At 45.1% G+C, this 21,124-nt stretch overlaps 1 protein-coding gene across 5 annotated transcripts in view; it reads right to left on the minus strand.

The window, feature by feature from the left end:
* Window positions 1-21,124, minus strand: part of TNRC6C (trinucleotide repeat containing adaptor 6C) — a 115,853-nt gene that overhangs the window by 71,319 nt on the left and 23,410 nt on the right. For all 5 annotated transcript variants that reach the window (XM_069542011.1, XM_069542010.1, XM_069542009.1 and 2 more), the window contains exons 2-3: window positions 3,676-3,775; window positions 2,821-2,842 (exon numbers count right to left, since the gene is read on the minus strand). In XM_069542011.1, coding sequence (XP_069398112.1) covers window positions 2,821-2,842; window positions 3,676-3,738 — 85 coding nt within the window. In that variant the 5' untranslated portion in view covers window positions 3,739-3,775. The remainder of the gene's footprint in view (window positions 1-2,820; window positions 2,843-3,675; window positions 3,776-21,124) is intronic.

Genomic DNA, 21,124 nt, shown 5'->3' on the forward strand with positions numbered 1-21,124 from the left:
TGCTGTGTGCCCTTCACGGATGCTGCAAGTTCAGGAAGACTCTGGGCATGTCAGCCCTGCCACTGACCAGTTATACAGTTTTGGGGGCACTGGGCAAACTCTCAGGGCTTCAGTTTACTCGTGTGGACATGGCAGACGGCACCAACCACGACTGGAACTAATTCAGGGACAGGGTGCGTCTCAAAGCCGATGCCGGTGAGGGTGCCGGTCTCAGGCCTCCGAGGAGTGGGGTCATGAGAGGGCCTAAGGCAAAGGGGGGTCTGCCCCTCTGGCTACAGACTCTAGAGCAGGGGAAAGACAGGAAAATGCCAGACGGTTAGCAGGACAGGTCTGTGCTCTGTGTAGCCGTATAGTGTATTTCAACACTCGGTCAGGCCCAGCCTATGTTATCTGACACACAGGTCCAGTTGGAAACTCAGAACCACCACCTCGCAGGCAGTTTATTTATTAATTTTTTTAGGCAGTTAATTTTGAGTGGAACCAGTAATAATGGAGATCATGAGAAAAATTTAGACCTTGGCGCTGCTAATATTTATTAATGAATGACCTAGCGGCACTGTTATTTATCATTCAAAAAAGCACTTTTTCCCCCTGTTGTTTAGAAGGATGTTAATAATCATTATGTTCTGTTCTGAGGCTGGTTATAGTTAGTACAGTTACTGACAAATTGTACCCAAAGGAGCAGTATTTTAGAGAGGATAAAAGGAGAAGATAAAAACCCAGTAGGGTTTGGAGTCAGCAGTGAAAATACTCATCAGAACAGTAATAGAAAACAATAACTCTGTGTACAGCGGCGGGACACTGTAACTCATGATCACTGTGCGATCATAAGCAATCTGTTACTATTCCAAGAGAAAACAACCTCAGTGACAGTGGCAACAGAATAGTCGGCTGGCACTGAATCAAGCTGTAAAAACTTCTCAAAATGTTAAAAAAAAAAAAAGGAAATGGATAATTAATTCAGAGCAATAATTTTGCACTTTTAAATGATAATAAGAAACCATTATTTCTTTTTCAAGATCATAATTTCAAAACCACCACGGACTGCACGCCTTTTGGGCCCTTCTGACCAGTGTTTTGTGAATTCACACAACTACTGAGAGCGTGAGAGACAAAACGTCCTTTTTGAAAACTATCCTGTCTTTAAATGTTTATTTACACGAAATCCATCTCCTACCATGGCTCTGCGGTGAGAGCTCTGAGGCAAACACGCTGGGGTCAGACACCCAGGCTCCCTCGAGGCCTGTCCTCGCGCTAAGTTGCGGCCAAGAGCAAGCCACATCAAGTCACACTGTCGGGGGCCACGGTTTCTTCACTGTCAACTAATACCTGCCCTGTTTGATCATGAAGTTCAAATGAGTTGACGTAAACTCTACTTGGAAAACTACAAATGCCAGGCAAAAGTGTCTATGCCTACAGTTACACGTGACGGTCCAACAGAAACAGCAACTTACAATTAACCACAGCCAACCTCCAGGAAGCATGAGCTCCGTGCCAGCACCGAGCCCTAGCTGTGTGGAGCTCAGGACAGCTCTGCGAGGTGTGAACACTCACCCCTCGCCCTTCTCATGGTAAGTATGAGATATCCGAGGCTTAAAGAGATGCAGTGCCTTGCCCCAAATTAGACAGAGCTGGTGACCGCGAGTCCTGCATGCGCTCCCCAGCACTGGACAGTCCCCAAGCATGTCAAGCACCAAGTGAGGAGGCTCCGAGAACGGCTTCCCTTCTGCTGGCCCACCAGCACGGGGCAGACATCCCGGGTACTGTGAGAGCCACATGCGTTCCTGCTCACACCCGTCAGGACAACCAATGCCAATTCTGGGCTGGGAGAATAAAAAGAAAACCTTTCACACATTAGTAAGCAAAGAGAGAAGAGTATAGAAAGAATATATCTCTTTTTATTGTAATAGTTGGCAAAGAGAAAGTAGAAGCTTTAAAGAAATTCAGTATCCTTTGGTTGTTCTTAAGCAAACTGGATCAACATTATAGGCTTAATTGATTCGTGGAAATCAAATCAAAAGGAAAATCATAAAGCATTGTTTAGAAAGGTAATATATATTTTTAGAAAATTCTTTACTTTTAACTGGAGGATAACTGCTTTACAATATTGTGTTGGTTTCTGCATGTATCAACAAGACACAGCCGTGGTTACCCACAGGGAACATATTCACCCTAAGGGGACATGTGTATGTCCCCTCCCTCTTGAACTTCCCTCCCATCTCCCACTCCATCCCACCCTCTCGGTTGTCACAGACCATCAGGTATCAAACAGCAAATTTCCAAATTTTACATATGGTAATGTGTATATTTCAATGCTCAACATCTCATTATTAGGGAAATGCAAATCAAAACTACAATGAGGCATCACCGCACACCCTTCAGAATGGTCATCATCAAAAAAATCTACAAACAATAAAAGCTGGAGAAGGTATGGAGAAAAGGGAATCCTCTTGCACTGTAGGTGGGAATGCAAATTGATACAGCCACTATGGAGAACAGTACGGAGAGTCCTTAAAAAACTAGGAACAAAATTACCACATGATCCAACCCCACTACTGGGCATACCCCCTTAGGAAGCCATAACTGAAAAAGACACATGTACCCTAATATAACATTCGGTAGGCATTTTAGATTAAGCATATGCTAACTAAATGCAGATATAAAACCAGTGGTAAGTGAGGAATTTCACAGTGAATCGTAAAAAACAGATTCAAAGGCAGGGTTAGATTCTTTGCGTTTAACCACCAATTTTTTAAAAAGTCATTATCATAAACTTTGGTATTGCCATAAAATATACCCGCCAAAATAAAGTAAACTCACCTTTGGTTTTTTGATCAGCAGCCTGAAAAAAAAAATCAAAAACTCTTTAGGAATACTGTGCAGAATGTACGCATTCATACGAAAGTGTATAAGCAGACTTTAATATTAGAAACTTTAAAACCAAGGTTTTGCTCAATTACTTTATGAAAATTTATTACTGGGGAAAAATGCATATCTGGAAGCTCACTGAAACTCTATATGTTAATACAGACTAAAACCTAAACAGTTCTAACTATAAGATACACTGAATCAGGCAAGAATAAAGTAAACAGTATAATTTGTACATTAAATGCCCTAAAATTCAAGCCTGATGGTAAGAATTACAGTATGACTTTAAATTGTAATATTTACTAGTAGAAGTTGTTAAAGAACACTTGCCAAAGCTGCAAATATTATTTCTAGCTTTTCTAACAAAATCAGTTAAATGGGCCTTACACATGGTTGTTTTGGACAGTTCAGTTTAAATAAAATAGCAGGGACATTCTTTACTACCAGTGACTCAAAGTAAACACAAAATCCTCCGAAACACAGCTCTAACGCTCCTTTTAAAAGACACTGTGTGGCTGTCACCCTTTATCTATGTCACCAGCACTCTAGAGGGAGCGTGCTGCTGCTGCTACGTCGCGTCAGTCGTGTCTGACCCTGTGTGACCCCACAGACGGCAGCCCACCAGGCTCCTCTGTCCCGGGCATTCTCCAGGCAAGAACGCTGGAGTGGGCTGCCGTTTCCTTCTCCACAGACTGAGCACACCGAGTCTCGGAAAGTATTAGACTGAACCTCTGCAACGTGACGGCCATGATAACGCAGGGAGACGCAGAGCGGCTGCAGGGGCAAGGACTAGGAGCTCGAGCCAACCTTTTTCTGAGCACCTTCCTTCTTTTTCTTTTCTTCCTGCTTTTTCTTTTTCTTTTCTTCCATCAAATGTTCCTCTTTTTGTGTTTCTTGTTCTTTCTCCCTATTAAAAATAAAGAAAAGTGGTATTAGCTTAATGTCCATTTTAAATCAATGATTTAAAATGAAAAAAACAAAACAAAACAAAACATTAGTTGCCAAAAGTTGCAAGTCAAGCAAAGTTCCACGCATGGTACGAAGGAGGATATTTTGAGGAGAGGCGTTAGACATGGCCAGTCACCCCCCTGCTCCCCTCCAGGGCTCCACTTCTCTGTAAGTACCAGAGCACACAGCCACCAGTGGCGGTCATTCATTCGGCCCACATCTGCTGAACACCAACCTTTCATCAGGCAGTGCACCGGGCATTAGAGGACAAGATGGAGAAAAAGACACAGTTCCTACAGTCCAGACCGGCATTTCTGTCTCAGGGACCACCATCATCACACTTTCCAGATTAAAAGTGCCGACTCCTGGGTCCCACTCTAGAACAACCAAGTCAGAGTCTTTGGAGGCGATTCTTACGCACACCTGTTTGTTCGACAAACCAATTGTTTTTTAAACAGAGCTCCCTACACAGCATGGGGAGCTGCTGGAAGGGTACACTGAACACAGCACTGAGCAACTCCTGAAGAGTCAGGCGGCTCATGAGCTACAGCTTAACGTCGCAGAAGTGTCTGGCTGGCACGAGGTGGGCTGTCGTCAGTTATCAACTCACCGCCCGTCAGCTCCAGATTCATCCTCCAGCACACGCCATGCAATGATGGATGGGTTCCCTTAAGCCCTTCTTCCCTGTGAGTGCCACGCAGAATTTCCCCAGTGCAGGGCCCTAGAGGGACCTGCAGGAGCAAGGGGCTGGCCCGCTATGAGGTCAGCATGTGGCTCGGAGGACCCCTGGGGAGGACTCTGGCCACTGAGGGAGAAGGGGCAGTCTCCTAGCAGCCCAGCAGCTCTGACGTGATCCAGGGTCGGCTTCCAGTGACCCTGTCAGCACACACCCTGCGGGCCTCCGGTCTCTGTGGTCTTCTCCCCATGATGTGGGAGGCCACGTGCTCTGTGCCCACGGCACTGACACTGCCCCTCTGTCTGCGCACCGGCATGCCCGGCCATCAGCAGCAGCTCACACCGGGAAAGCGGCCACCAGAGCCCCCCACTCCTGCGCACCCGTGTGCTGGGTTACTGGCGGCGGCTCCCCCTGGCGGGAGGAGCACTTCTTGTGACCACCAGCTGCCCACTGGCTGACCTGGGCGATGCGGGGAGCCAGGCGGCTGCACTGCTGCTTCTTCAGGGGGTGTGAGCCCCACCTCGGGGAGGGGCCCCCTCCAACTGGGCCTTCCTCAGGCTCTTGCCCTCAGCCCCAGCCAGCACACGGTCATCTAGAGTTCCTCTCTTAGCACAGTTTAATTGGGCTCCCCCTAGTGGCTCAGTGGTAAGGAATCTGCCTGTAATGCAGGAGCAGCCGGAGACTGGGTTTGATCCCTGGGTCAGGAAGATTCCCTGGAGGTAGGCCATGGCAACCCACTCCAGTATTCTTGCCTGGAGAATCCCGTGGACAGAGGAGCCTGGCGGGCTACAGTCCACGGGGCTGCAAAGAGTTGGACATGACTGAAGAGACTTAGCATGGACAATTTAATTATTCTTATAACAGACACTCCCTGTTGATATTGCCACGTAGTCTCTGCCTCCTCACTGGGCCCAGACTGACACAGGTGGGAAGGAGGAGTTAACAGAATAAGAAGGAACAACACACACAAAAGCCTCAGTACAACACCGCTATCCACCCACCACTGTTGTTTAATTTCTTAATTTTGAAGTTTGTTTTTAACTTGTAAAAGTGCTCACGAGCACTGCATGCATAGGGGATCTCATCCGAGCGTCAGTCTGTAAGTATCTGAGTACCATCACAAGGAACAGAGGAGGCAATGGCACCCCACTCCAGTACTCTTGCCTGGAAAATCCCATGGATGGAGGAGCCTGGAAGGCTGGAGTCCATGGGGTCGCTGAGGGTCAGACACGACTGAGCGACTTCACTTTCACTTTTCACTTTCATGCACTGGAGAAGGGACTGGCAACCCCCTTCAGTGCTCTTGCCTGGAGAATCCCAGGGACGGTGGAGCCTGGTGGGCTGCCGTCTATGGGGTCGCACAGAGTTGGACACGACTGAAGCGACTTAGCAGCAGCAGTAGCAGCATCATAAGGAAAATAATTTAAATCAACTTGATGGAGGGGGGCACCTAAGAGGCTGTCCTTGTGTTCAGCTGTGTTCAACTGTTTGTGACCCCATGGACTGCAGCCACCAGTCTCCTCTGTCCACGGGATTTCCTGAGCAAGAATACTGGGTCCTGCGTTTTCAAGCCACCAGGGAAGCCCACCTAAGAGATCAGTCTTCCTTTAAAACAGTGGTTCTTGGCCTCTCCTCAGAATCGCCCAGGAAGCGGACTTCCCTGGTGGTCCAGTGGTTAAGAACCTGCCTCCTTAAGGCAAGGGCTGTAGGTGTGATCCCTGGTGGGGAAGGGGAACTAAGATCCCACCTGCCATGGGGCAACTAAGCCTATGAGCTAATGAAAACCCAGGGCAGCAAAAAAAAAAAAAAAGGCAACTTTTCTTCACAGAATGACCCCCCTCCCTCCACAAACTTCCAATGCCAAGGCTGCAACCGTTTTCAGTGAGATCAGGGAACAGAACTCAGACATCAGGAGTTTTAAAAGCTTCCAGATGACTCCAATGTCCAGCCAAGGTTGAGAAACAACTTTTAGAAGGAGGTCAGTCCAATTCTCAAGCTTGGGAAATGTTCATTATCTAAGGTATTACCTTCTAGGAATCTTTTCATGTTAAAAGGTACGGAGACACTAAGAAACCTGTGATTAAATATTCTTACAAAGCACAGTCAAGCTCCGTGAAGGATGCCTTGGTGCTGTAATCACCACGCTCTTGCCACACGTCTAGGGAAAAAGGGAACAAATAAAAACTAGGGATGTCATGGCTGCTGAAGGAAACTTAGACGGCTCAAAATAGCCTGGAGTTAAAACTCCCCTCCAGGTCCTCCTCACCATTCTAAGCAAAACAGAGAACTCTCTCACCCGAAGGGGAAAAAAAAATGGACATTAAGGTTGATTACACCCAGCTCCCAGCCGGTCCAGCCTCTGGCTGATCTCCAGGATTCCTTGTCCCAGCCGTTTAAGAGATAAAACTCGGAACAACCTTGGAGAAGAACAGGCCCCATGAAGACAGTAGCTTTCCACATATATGTCTATATATACTACTCTTCTCTTGGGTTAGTGCAGCAGCTCGCTAATCTGGCTGCTAACCCTTCCTGCCTCATTAAAGGTGATCTGTTCCTGGAAAGTGCCAGTCTTGGTCTTGTTCCGAACCTCGCCTCCTCGAACTCCCTTACCCTACAGCTGCCCCATCTGTGCATGCTTTCTTAATCTCCAGCACAATGAAAGACTTCAATTATCTTCTGATATGAAATTTAATAAGGTAGGCAAGTAGAGCTACCTTTTTAAAAAGGTATTCTATAGAAGATGGAATAAAAATGATTTTTGCTTAATTTTATTACTCTGAAAGTTATATTAATTAGAACCACCTATTCCCCTAGCAGTACAGTTTAGGGGCTTCCCCTGTGGCTCAGCTGGTAAAGAATCTACCTGCAATTCAGGAGACCTGGGTTTGATCCCTGGGTTGGGAAGATCTGCTGGAGACGGGAAAGGCTACCCACTCCAGTATTCTTGCCTGGAGAATTCCATGGACTATTCAGTCGCAGAGTCGGACATGACTGAGCAACTTTCACTTTCATAGTATTGAAACAAAATGCTGGAAATAAACATCTCACGTAGCCCTGAGATACCTTACACTTTCTTGCCTGAGGTCATGTTTCTATGACTAAAGCATGATTCAAATGTTTGAACTTTTAAGAAAATTTCATCTAATACTCCCCCTAACTAGCACTACTTTCTTCTATCTCCTAGTATACAATTTCTGCCATTTTTCATTAATAATTTTTGTTAAAGCACTGAATCTCATTTTTATTTATAAAATAATACATGCTCATGAGAAAGCATAAACAGTACAAAAGATACGTAGCAAAGAGAGATTCTTCCTTCTCCAGGGTTCACAGGCTCTCTCCATGGAGATCACACACACTGAGTTTCTTTAAGAATATTCTCTATGTGACTGTATAGTTGTGTACCTTTAAAAATGCTTGGATCCTTGTATCTTATCAATTTGAGATGTTAACAGTTTAATTTCTATAATGACGGAGGTGGACGCGGCTCTTCAGTACCCCAGTCTTCCGCCCCATCACTTGTTCAGTTGCTCGGTTGCGTCCGACTCTTTGCGGCCCATGGCCTCCAGCACACCGGGCTTCCCTGTCCTTCACTGTCTCCTGGAGTTTGCTCAAGCTCAAGGCCATTAAGTTGGTCGCTGCTGCTGCTGCTGCTGCTAAGTCGCTTCAGTCGTGTCCTACTCTGTGCGACCCCATAGACGGCAGCCCCCCAGGCTCTCCACCAGGCTCCCCCATCCCTGGGATTCTCCAGGCAAGAACACTGGAGTGGGGTGCCATTTCCTTCTCCACTTTGAGTTAAATCAATGAATGGCATTTGCCTTAAAAGCAGTATGTTAATGTTCGATGCAGAGCTAGGCAGTACACAGTGCGGACATTTAAGCCTCCTGTGTAGCTGTTTTTCCCAGAGTTCCTAGTTGTTTTTCCTTTCCTCTTGCTCTATCCTCCCTACAAAAATTCTGTTTTTGTTTTTTACATATCCGCCCTCCTCCAGTTTAAAAACAGGAGCCCTCTCCTCAACCACATTGTCCAAACTCCCTTCAGAGCCTTGGTCCAGCTCACTCTGTGCTGGGAGCACTCTGCTAGGGTTTTCTAAGATCCTCCAGTCATTTCATTTTAAAAAAAATTTTAATTGTGATACAATATACACAAAATCTGCCATCTTCAGCCATTTTTACATGTACAGTTCAGTACAGTCACAGTCCTATGGTTGTACAACCCATCTCCAGAACTCTTTCCATCTTATAAAACTAAAACTCTGCCCATGAAATAACTCCCCACTATCCCCCCACCCCCACCCCCAGGCCCTGACAACTACCCGTTCTATTTTCTGTTTTTATTAATTTGACTACCCTAAGTACCACACTGAGGTTTTGCTTTGCATTTCCCTCACGATAGTGGTGTCAAGCATCTTTTCACAGGCTTCTCGGGCCTTTGCACCTCTTTCTGGAGCCTACTTTCATTATGGCTCAATTGCTCCTTATATGTAACTGTATCACTGTGTCATTTCCATCAGCGCAGCGGGAAAGGAGGGGAAACAGACTAAGCAGGAGGAACAGTGTGTGCAAACTCATCACTGCCCGTGCACGAATGCTGACCTGAACTTACTGACTCCGTCATCCTGTGACTTCCCTTGTCTTCCTCCTTGAATGCTGCCCTCAATTATGCTGGAATTAGCTACCTTTTTGTTTCACTGATAGCTGGGCTGAGCATAAATTCTAGGTCGAGAATCAAGTTCGAAGGCACCACGCCCCTGCATTCCAGCATCTACTACCTATTAAGAGACGTCTGATGTCGTTTTGCTTTGTAGTCCTTTCTAGGTTTCCTCCCAAAGCTTCCGGTCACCCCCAGGATTCTGAAATTTCATGATGATGTGCACCTCAGGGTCTTTCTCCCCTACTATTGGTGCTTAGTATTTGGCTGTTTTCAATACAGAGGTGGTACTTTTGGTTCTCTGCCTTATTGAAAACATCTTCTGCTTTCTGAACAACATATTCAGTCTATTAGATGGATAATCAGAATTTACATTTATGTTTTCTACTCTTTTTTTGCTATGGTTGCTCTCAATTTTTTAAGACTTGATCTTTCAAGCCCTTCTACTGAGTTTCCTATTCCATGATATTAAAATTTTACATTAACTTTCTTGTTTTTTAGTTGCTCTTTCCCCACACCACTGTGTTCTCATTTTATAGATACAGGTCATTTTTATGCTAGCTGAAGAGATTAATTTGAGTTTATCTGAAGTTCTTCCAATTTTCTGCATTGTTTGTTTCCTTTCTGGACACTACCTCCCTCAGGCTCCCTTTGATGTGAATCTTTTCTCAATTGTCTGGTCATCTTTGGTTTGACCATTCAAGGTATCAAAAAACCAATTAGTACACAGGGAGCTCAACCTGGTGCTTGGTGGCAACCTAGAGGGGCGGGATGGGGTGGGAGGCGGGAGTGAGGTTCAGAAGGGACGGGACTATGTGTACCTACGGCTGACTCATGGTGATGTACGGCAGAAGCCAACCCAGCATTGTAAAGCAATTATCCTCCAGTTAAAAATAAATAAATAAACTGATTCGTTTTGCGCGCATGGGGCTGGACTTGCTTCCTCATGGGCTTTGTTTTAGGAAGACTGGTTGGGGAGCTGGCTAGTTTGCTAAAGTAGCCTCAAAGAACAAAACATGCAGCCTTTCCCCTGATCATAAAGGGTGAATAAAGAGTGTTTTATTCAAAGTATTAACTACTAGATCTTAAGCATCCAGAACTGCTCAAACATTAGACGTCACTACTTTGCATTCTGACCATAACCTCCTACGCTGACTCCTGTTTCCACTGCACCCATTCATTATCTTTACGGAAACCTCCTGCTCCCTGACTTCCACTTCCTTGTAAGTTATTTTCATCTGCTCCTTTCCTAGAAAGCCTAAACCTTAAGATCATCTCATATGTTCACTACACAGCTAGCATATGCTATTTACTGTGGTAGGTAGGCATCAGGGACAAACAGAAGGGCTGATTCATTTAACAAATACTTTCTGAAGAGTAGCATTATAAGCCCTCTGGGATCACAGCAGTGACAAGGAGGGGTTAATATGCTTTTCAGGCTATTCATAAAAATAATGCCTCAAACAAACGATGACTATTACACAGTGATGTGCACACAATGCAACGAGAGCTTAGCAGTCTGCTGGGTGATGCCCTCCTGCTCATGTTATCTATTAGAGCTAAGGTCCTGCTTTTAACGAACACTGTGTGCTTCCTCCTGTACTCCGGGCTCTAAGTACCTTGGTGGCAGGACTGTCTTCTGTCTCTGAGGCACTGAGAAAAAGAGCCTGTCATCAATCAGGACATTGCTAGTACTAGTACCAACTTCTGGTCCATAAACTCAGGTGAAAAAAAAATTTTAACATTTTTATTTATTTATTTGCTGCATCGAGTCTTAGCTGTATCATGCAAGATCTTGCCTTGTAATGCTTGGACTCACTGGTTGCAATGCGCCCGCTGAGCTGTTCTGTGATGTGCGGCATCTTACTTCCCCAACCAGGGATCGAACTTGCGTCCCCTGCATTGCAAGGTGGACTCTTAGCTACTGGACCACCAGGGAAATCCCTCAGGTGAAATTTATACTGGAAGAACATATTCGATAAGTGTACTTTCTTTCCCAGGGAAACTTTATTTCCTGAAACGACCAAGTAATATTTACTACATTTCTATCTACCTTTTGAGGCTACTAAAAGATTATAAACTTTTTTTTTTTTTTCCTGTGTGGAGAAGTTGTGAGGTGGATTTACAAGTCAAGCTGTATGGGAAATAAAGAAGAGGGATGACCAGGTTGGAAAAACTGCATTTTAAAATTTTAATTAAAAAATATTTATTTGGCTGCACCAGGTCTCAGCTGTGGCACAAGGGATCTTTATCTAGTTCCCTGAACAGGGATTGAACTCCAAGGCCACTGCACCACCAGGGAAGTTGGTTAAGTTAAATTTCAACTTAAAACTTTCATTTAAATATATATGGTTTTACACACAAGTGTAAATGTAATCTTATGCATTTTTCCCAATATAAACTTTGCTTTTGTTTCTCATTTGCCTGGCATCCCCTTACTCATTCTTTCTTCTCTCTCCACACCCGTCAGCGGTCCCCTCTCCTCCACATCCCTTCCAGATAACCCATGAAGCCACCGAGTTCATATTCTTCTGAGCCTTTCGCCATGTTCATGTAACTATATGGAATCATACACATTTATGTATTTTTGCAAAGGATTTTATCTGATCGTTGTTTTGTCATACAGAGATCGTGTTATACACCTTTTTTCGCATCTTGTTTTCCTCACTCAATGTGTCTCTCTTTCCTCATCCGTTCTCCCAACTGACAGACCTGGTCTATTTAATGACGATATCTCATCATTACTTTGTTTCGCATTTCTCTGGCTATTAGCGAGACAGCACTTCTTCTCCTTTCTTTTCAGACAACCTTTTACTTCCGGCTGCATCAGATCTTAGCTGCGGCACATGGGCTCTTCACTGCAGCACACAGGCTACTCTCCAGCTGTGGGGCGTCAGCTTAGCAGCCCCACAGTATATGGGAGCTTGGGCTTCCCAGGTGGCGCCAGTGGTAAAAAATCTGCCTGCCAATGCAGGAGGTGCAGGAGACCCAGAAGTGATCCCTGGGTCAGGAAGATCCTCTAGAGAAGGAAATGGCAACTCACTTCCAGTATTGTGCCTGGAAGATTGCGTGGGCAACAGAGCCTGGTGGGCTACAGTCCATGGGGTTGCAAACAGTCAGACCAGACTGAGTGACTGAGCATGCACGCGTGTGAGATCTTAGGTCCCTGAGCAGGGATCGAACCCACAACTCCTGCTTTGAAAGGCAGATTCTTAACCACGGGAAAACCAGGGAAGTCCCTAATCTATCATTTCTAATGGCTACATAATATACCATGGTGTGAATGTTACCATATTCTATTTTAAGTCTTATTAAATGTTACAATATTGCTTCTGGTTTTTTATGTCTTGGTGTTTTGGCAGTGAGGCATGTGGAATCTCAGCTCCCTGACAAGGGATCAAACCCAAACACCCTGAACAGAAAGGTAAAGTCTTAACCACTGGACCACTAGGGAAGGCCCCCCATATTCTACTCTGTTATTCCTCTATTCACACATATTCACTTCATTTCTAGTTTACCACCACTACAAATAACTCCAGCTTTAGTCTATCTGGCTTCTGCTAAAGAAAACAGCATTGCTTTGATTAGTGATACCGTTTATGCTTCAGTAATAGTGGAACCTAGGGAGAAGGCAATGGCACCCACTCCAGTACTCTTGCCTGGAAAATCCCACGGACGGAGGAGCCTGGTAGGCTGCAGTCCATGGGGTCGCTAAGAGTCGGACACGACAGAGCGACTTCACTTTCACTTTTCACTTTCATGCACTGGAGAAGGAAATGGCAACCCACTCCAGTGTTCTTGCCTGGAGAATCCCAGGGACGGGGGAGTCTGGTGGGCTGCCGTCTATGGGTATGGGGTCGCACAGAATCGGACACAACTGAAGTGACTTAGCATCAGCAGGGAAAGAGAAATCTGATATGGAGCTCAACTTCAGGACCCAGAACAAGTCTGAAGGGCCAAAGTGGACATAGATTATCTATACTTTGTGTGGGGAGACACACAGTGATGTGTCCCTAGTTTACTGAATGCTATTGGAAGGAAAATATTTTTAATAATCTGGATTTTCAAGATGCATATTTCTTTTATTCTCAAATAGTTTAGCAATCACCGGATTAGAAGGCTTTGGGTGGAGAAAGAAGCCACTTATATTTTGGAAGCAGCTAGAAGAAGAAGGGAGAGGAGGTAGGAGACTGCCTGTAAGTGGAGACTCTGTATGTATCAATCATCTCAGTATCCCCAGTTAACTACACCTTCTCCCAGAGAAACATGGTTTGAAAGATGAAATTATGGCTGGAGAGGCAGCTACTCTATGCAAAGGTATTCTAGATGGAAAGTGTTCCAAATTCCAGTGCTTTATTAGTTAATTACTGCCTTTTTGCATACACACAAAAGAGGGTGGGCTTGTTTTGCCGGGGAGGTTTAGTCACCAGAAACTGTAACCCAGCTTCACCTGCAGGGCACATCACAGTTTCTGCTCTGAAGCCATACTGGTTGGACTCCAATGTCATGGCATTAAAATATTCACTGATTTAGTGTGTGTGCGCACTAGCTAATTTAATTAGAATTTCCTGGCAGTGTTTATGTTAAGAATAAATGTTATCAGGCAAAATTGAAAAAGGAAGGGGAAGGAAGTGGTATCCTGTCCAGTCGTCACAGAAATATTTCAGATTCTTTAAGTTTTTATAGCATGTGTTTGAGTACCTGCTATCTGTAAGGACATACTCGCTTACACCCTTCTAGGCAGTATGAAAAGGATAAGATATATTACCAAAACAGCCTTAGACCTTGAAGGGGCACAGACTCTAGCAGGAAAGTGACAGTGAGGCTGGAATTATCCTTAATACTCGACAGAGTATGGAAATAAACAGAATAATGGAGTAGACAGCTTATGCTTGAGATTCAAAGTCACAGAACCAGGTTCTAAAGTAGGTCACTGGCATAGGAGGTCAAGAACCTGGAGTTTCAAGTATGGGCTGAAGTGCATAAAAAACCCACACAGCTGTTCAGCATGACCCCAAGATGTGGGGTAGAAAAGGATACCACAGCTCTGACAAGTATTAACAGGAGCAAAGGGTGGAAGGAAGAATTTTTATTTGAGGATCAAAGAATAATGTAGTCAGGGAGACTCTAGGTCTCCTGCTGGTCACACCTTTGTACGATGCCCTCCCCATGAGCATGGGAGGAGCCTGTGACTCGCTTCTCACCGTTAGAATATGGCGAAGGTGATGGAACGCCACTTCCTTGACTACATTATAAAGCTCCATCTGTTTAGCAGACTTGCTTTAGTCTCCCTTTCAGGGGTCAGCTTTGAAAAAACAGCTGCCATGAATCCTACTGCTGCAAGGAAATGAATTCTGCCAACAGCCCGAGTGAGCGCGGAAGCCCACCTTTCCCCAGTCAAGTCCTCCCTCCCACGAAAACCCAGCCCTGGCCTCGACTGCTAACCCAGGCTTAGCCGCCTCACCCTCAGAAACGGTGATAACAAATGTGCATTGCTTTCACTTTGTGGTAGTCCGTTATGCAACATAAAAAACTAATTAGGTCATGCTTTAAGACTTTGGGGGCCAGTCAAGATGGAATAAACCTGCCACAGCCTCTCTGCCACGGATTACAACAAAAAACTGGATGAGGTACAACATACAGACAAAAACCCAAACTGTGAAGAGTAAACAAGAGCAGGTCGGCCAGGTAGAGGGGTCCAAACTGGGGGAGGCAGCAGTGTGGGGGCACGTCTCTCGCTTCCCCTTCTTCTCTTGCTGCCTGTTTGTTGTCATTCTGACCGGAGGTCGGCTCTGGTCACAGAGCTGTGCTGCGGCGGCCCAGGCAGCTGACGCCAAAAGAACCTCATCTTTCTGAACAAAGAACTAGCAACATGGGCTCCTGAGAGCTAGAGCGTGTGGCAGACCCAGAGAGCAATCGGCTGGAGGAGACCCTCAGATTCTGTCCATAAACTCTCAGTTCCAGTTCACCTTCGAGTCATGCGTATGTGTGACAGACCCCAAACAGGAGCAAAGGTTTGGACAACTGAACTACAATTTCAACTACCCGTCCTGCTCCCCGCAAAGTCCTGAACTAACCCTTGAGTGGCACACGTATGGGCCTGGCCCAAGGCAGCACAGCATAGTGAAGGCTTGGGAAACTGAACAACCTTCGAATCACTACCCACACAGCACGAGACAGGCTTTGTGGTCTGAAGCTAACTGGCTTGATTGCCTGCTAAACAAAAACAAAATAAAGTAAGTAACAACAACAACAAAATCAACGTGCTCCTGAGGAGTTTACTAGCACTCACGGTCCATACAACATATCCAGAAAGTCCCGGATAAAACTCAAAATTACTCTTCGTACAAAGAACCAGGAAAACGTGGCCAAACTGTCAGGACAAAAGACTGAGGATGCTACGTCCCAGGTGACCTAGCTGTTGAAATTATTAAAGCCTTTAAAAGTTATTATAACTATGCTCCAAGAGGCAAATAACGGTAAATGCCCTGGAAACAAATGGGAACATAGATGTTCACAGCAGATAAACAGAAACTATAAAACAGACCACACTGGAAATTTTATTCATTCACTCACTTATTTTTCACTTTTTGGTTTGTAGGATCCTAACTCCCTGACCAGGGAGCGAACCCTCGTCCTCGGCAGCAAAAATGCAGAGTCTTAATTGTTGGACCACCAGGGAAGTCCCTCAAGTGGAAACTTCAGAACTGAAAGACAAAACATCCGAATAAATAACTTCATTAGATGGGCACAATGAAAGAATGGGTGAGAGGAAAGAATTTGTGAACTTAATTTGAGCACAAGAAATGATCTGATCTGACTAACAGACAGAAAAAAGATAAGAAAGTGGAGTCTCAGGGAGCTGTGGGATAATACCAAAAGACCCAACACTCAGGCCATTAGGGTTTCAGAAGTAGAGGAGAAAAAAACTCGTGAAAAGTAGAGGAGAAAAATAAATCTGAGGAAAAAAAGTCCCAAATTTGGTGATATATATAAATTTACAGATTCAAAAAGCTGTGTGAACTCCAGATGAGATAAACTCAAAGAAAAACCACACTCAGACAAACCGTCATATTAAGTACAAGCAGCCAGATTCAAACAGATACGTGCTGCACAGTTCCATTTACACGATAGACTGGAAAAAGAGAGAAATCAGAGGAACATAAAACAGACCTGTGATTGCCTGGGGCTGGGAACGGAGACGAAATTACTACAAAGGGACAGCGCAAGGAACTCTTTGGAGGATGACAGAACCATTCTGAATCTTGATGACCACGGTGGCTATAGGCACCTGTGAACACGACATAGAGACTGTATGGATCCATTGACGCTTATATAACTGTGCACCAGAGGCTGAACTGTACCGTACGTACGTACCTTTAAAAAAAGGGAATAAACACAAAAATAAAAGACAAAAGCCACAAAAGTCATGACTTGTAAATGGTCACAGGGAGCGGACAGGGGCTCCGGAAAATGCTGACTCCCTCTCTCATGCATCTCCTTCCCCTCCATTCCTGGCCTAATGAGGGACGGGGCTTCCACTGAATGGAGCGGGGGACACGGAATGAGTTGGGAGACTACAGAGCTCAAGATAAAGGTCTTCCTTTTCCATAGACCAGGGTGCCAGAAGGTACAGAGGGAGGGTTTGGAGGAAAGGGCGAGACGCTGATGGGGAGTGCTGACTGCAGGAACCTTCACTTTGGAAGGATGCAGAAGGAGCACTGAGATCTGAGCGGAGGCGTGGCAGAACCAGCGGGCCTCAAGGGATTCCAAAAGAACTCTGACAGTCGTTTCATTTAGTGCTAACATGGACTTCAGCTCCAGGATTTCTCTCAACACTTACTACTGTGGCTGAAGCAGCAAACCAGAACAAACCCAGCAGCACCCTCCGTGGGAGCAATTTGACTGAGCAGACTTCTGATAAGCACACGTGTGCTACCTGCTGTCTAACCACTGAGAGACGTAGCCACTTCCCTGTCCCACCAGCACTTCCCAACATCTTGCAGTCTTCTTCCACTGGCTTTTTATCACAGAAAAATGATGCTCCCCATCTGGCATGCTTTTCTCTGAACAATGAAGGTGATTACCTCCATCCGGTATTTTTGTCACTCAGCTTCCTTAACTCCCCCCACTGGAATCTGTACTCCAATTTCCCTGAGTGCCAGTCCTTCTCTCACTCTGAGGTTTGGAACAGAGGCTCCAGAGAGGCGTCTGGCCAGTCCAAAAGCACTGCACTTCCTGGGCCCCGGTGCCTAGCTTCAGGGCGACTCTATGCACCCCAGAGGATCACAGGAATGGAAGTCGAAGGCCTTAACCACAGAGGGCCTGGAAATGGGAGAGAAGCTAAGAAGCAGAGTGAGAATTAAGCCTTGGTAACATATGCGGAGCGAGAATTATGCCTTGGTAACATATATCCTTTGAACCAAGGAACAAGTCGCTCCTGTGGCCTGCTACCTATGAGTCCAATCAAGACATTCCCTGGAATGTAAATCCTGAACTGAGGGGCCAGCAGCTGAAGCATATCCATCTCAGAGACCGTGACCTCCAGACCTGCCCACCAGCACTTGCCGCCTAGGCTCTGCAGGCTGCGGAGACTGGCTTCTCAGCTTTCCCTCAATGATGTCAGCCACCTCTTATCCTTCCTAAGCCCTTCTTCCACTCCCTCCTTAATTTGTAGAGTCACTTTCTGTTGCATGTAACCAAAGAATCCTGATAAATACAGTTTATCAACAATTTATTTAATTTAGATATAAAAGTGCTGACTGGGTCTAGCACTATTTAATTATGATTCTCAAAACTAATCACACTCAGTAAACATTCTTAACCACCACAAAAGCTGCTTTAAAGTGACTATATCACATATCAATTACAAACAGAGAGGTTAAAAGTACCTTTTTTGAGGGGCCGGGCCATGCAGCATGTAGGATCTTATTTCTCTGACCAGGGACTGAACCCATGCCTTCTCCAGTGGAAATGGGAGTCTTAACCACTGGACTGCTAGGGAAGCCCTTAAGTACCATTTTGGGAAAACCTTTTCTTTATTTCATTTCTGAGTTTAAAGTAGCCTCAAATTAAGTCAGAAAATGACACAATTTTTATTGTTGCTCCACTTTCATCACCAGTTTTCATAATGATACTTGAACATGTGTAGTTCAAATATGCTTAAATAATAGACACGAAGCTCCAACCATCTCACAGATACAGGTGTCCCGGCTGGTACATTCTGGTATGTAAGCGACAGTGAAGTGAAAGCCGCTCAGTCATGTTGACTCTTTGCGACCCCGTGGACTATACAGTCCATGGAATTCTCCAGGCCAGAATACTAGAGTGGGCAGCAGTTCCCTTCTCCAGGATATCTTCCCAACCCAGGGATCGAACCCTGGTCTCCTACACTGTGGGCGGACTCTTTACGGGCTGAGCTACCAGGGAAACTGGAAGAGGCAGACTGTTACTAATAATGATCGGGATGCCACTGAGATGTTTAAAACAGGTACCATGTAACAAATGACAAGCAAGCCTGACCAAAAAGCGTCTCCTTCCGACTACTAAAGAACGTGGAGGTGGGGACCGTGCTATTGACTTACTGCCGCTCAGCTTCACACTCAGTTTTTTGCCAGCTCTGTGAAGACCAGGACCTTTAAACATTTTCCTTTGCCAGCTGGCAAGACATTAAGCTTCTTCAATAGAGGGTGCTAGAGAGACACAGCAGGAAAAGAGTTTTGCTCTTGGCTGACTCCTATAGCCCCCTCATTCTGCTGCTCTGAGGAACTTCCCAGCAGTTTCCTCCCAGCTCCACCTACCCCTAAGCCTCCCCACCACCTCATCATGCTCATGACTTTTCTGCCACCCCTGAGTCACAGCTGTACCCTCTCCAGAGGTCTGGACCTCAGCCAGGAAGCTCTCACTGGGCACCCCATCTCAGCCCTGAGGGCAGTGGCTACTCCTCATACCACCGTGCCTACAGAACTTAAAGCTTTCTCTATTTCTAATTAGCAAATCCCTCATGACTCCAATCCCGTTAGAGTCATTGTTGTTTAATCACTAAGTTATGTGACTCCGTGGACTGAAGCCCACCAGGCTCCTCTGTCCATGGGATTTCCCAGGCAAGAATCCTGGAGTGGGCTGCCATCTCCTTCTCCAGGAGGTCTTCCCAGCCCAGGGACTGAACCCGTGTCTTCTGCATTGGCAGGAGGATTCTTTGCTGCTGAGCCACCAGGGAAGCTCCCGTTAGAGTTGGGAATTCTTCATTAAGCTTTCCTTGTTCACATTACCACTTGGTTTCTCTCTCTTGACTGATAGAAGAATCCCTAAATTAGAGACTATTTCAATCGTGTCATCAAACTGGAGACTTTAATACTGCCACACTAATGAATAAGTAGCATTCACATATATGCCTAAATAACAAATAAATGACACCAAATATAAAACTACAAGTTAAATTTAATTAGTAAAACAAAGACCTGAAGTATGAAACCTGATAGGTGGGAAAGAAAACTCTATTTGTCTGAATTTGCCTAATATCACTTGCCCAGTATTTTTTGTTTGATGCCATAGTATTTCTATGCTCTAAACACTGGAATCCACCTGCACAAATTCTGAAAAGGTTCTCCTTCATGACTAGGAAGTAGAAAGAACAAAGTCCTGGCACCATATAACCACTGGCCAGTCACTGAAGCAATGTAACAGAGGCCTGGGATGGTTATCAGTGAGAGAACTAGACTGCAGATGTTTCCAGGATAAGTTGTATTTTAAAATGTTACAATTCTGTGAACTGAAAGGGCTGTTAACCGTGGACTCTTTGGGAGCCATTAAAGTAACTTGTGCTCAAAGTTGGATTCTAATTTGGGAGAGCAGGCAAGTGCACAAGACCTGGGTGGTAATAGCTTTATGACCATCTGCACAAGGGAAAAGTTGAATATAAAAAGAGATGATACCACTGTCACCATCTACTCAGTCCCCTGACCCAGAAATATCTGTGGAGCCAGGGTTTGTATGTGAGGAGAGCAGGAAAGAAAGTCTCAAAGGTCTGTGCTGGAGTCATGAGCCTGCCTGAACAGTTTCTACAATGAAGCGTAAGGCAGAAGATAAATTCTGGGACCAGTTGTATTTGTGCAGAAAAAACACAGGTACTAAAAGGACTGTTAACATTTCACATTAAAAATGTGAAATGCAAAGGCTCATTCCAGAAATGATTAGGAAGAAAACCTACCTGAAAAATACCAATTATTTAAAGAACTAAATTTTCTATTTTGTTTTTTAAACATATGCTAGGGTCATATGACCAAAAACAAACAACAGAGTCTAGACAGAGACCCTATGGGAACCTAAGTGAGAAGAAGTGTCCTATAATTTGCCAGGTGCTCTTTACTCAAAGTACGTGAGCACGTATGACCTGGGTGTCCAATACTACGTGCACATATCAATTTAAAAGAGCAAGTGTTTCTATTACTCTTTCAGTCAGCTCACTGCTGGTTGCCACCATTTTGGCTTTCTGATTTCTTTTTTTTGGGATAGGGAAGAAGTAGATTTATACTAATATGAATTTATTCTAACATAAATCTTATAAGAGACAGAAGTGGGCAGGCAAGGGAACTCTGCCTCTGATTCAGTGTTCACCTCCTTAAAGGACTTTAACGGAACCACATCAGGTAATGGGTCAGTATAGGTGCTCAGAGCTAACCTACCATCTGTCCTAAAGTGAAGCAATGAGCAACTTACTAACTTATGTTACAAATAATGATTCAATTCCTCACTCTGTCCTTAATGGCTTCTCATTAACCATGAGAGCACGCACCAGTTCTGCAAAGGAAGAACTTTCCCTAACACTCAGGTCCAAAAGCAAGCTTTCTGGAAGACATCTCCCCTAGGTGACAGAGTCAGGGGCTGGATGTCCTCTCTTATGCCCCAGAGCATGCACACAGCCAAGAGCATGATGGAAAAACTGGGGGAACTGCCCGAAACTCAGCAATTCTCTCGGTAGCC

This window comes from Ovis canadensis, chromosome 11 (genome assembly GCF_042477335.2).
Source record: "Ovis canadensis isolate MfBH-ARS-UI-01 breed Bighorn chromosome 11, ARS-UI_OviCan_v2, whole genome shotgun sequence".
Classification (NCBI taxonomy): Eukaryota; Metazoa; Chordata; class Mammalia; order Artiodactyla; family Bovidae; genus Ovis; species Ovis canadensis.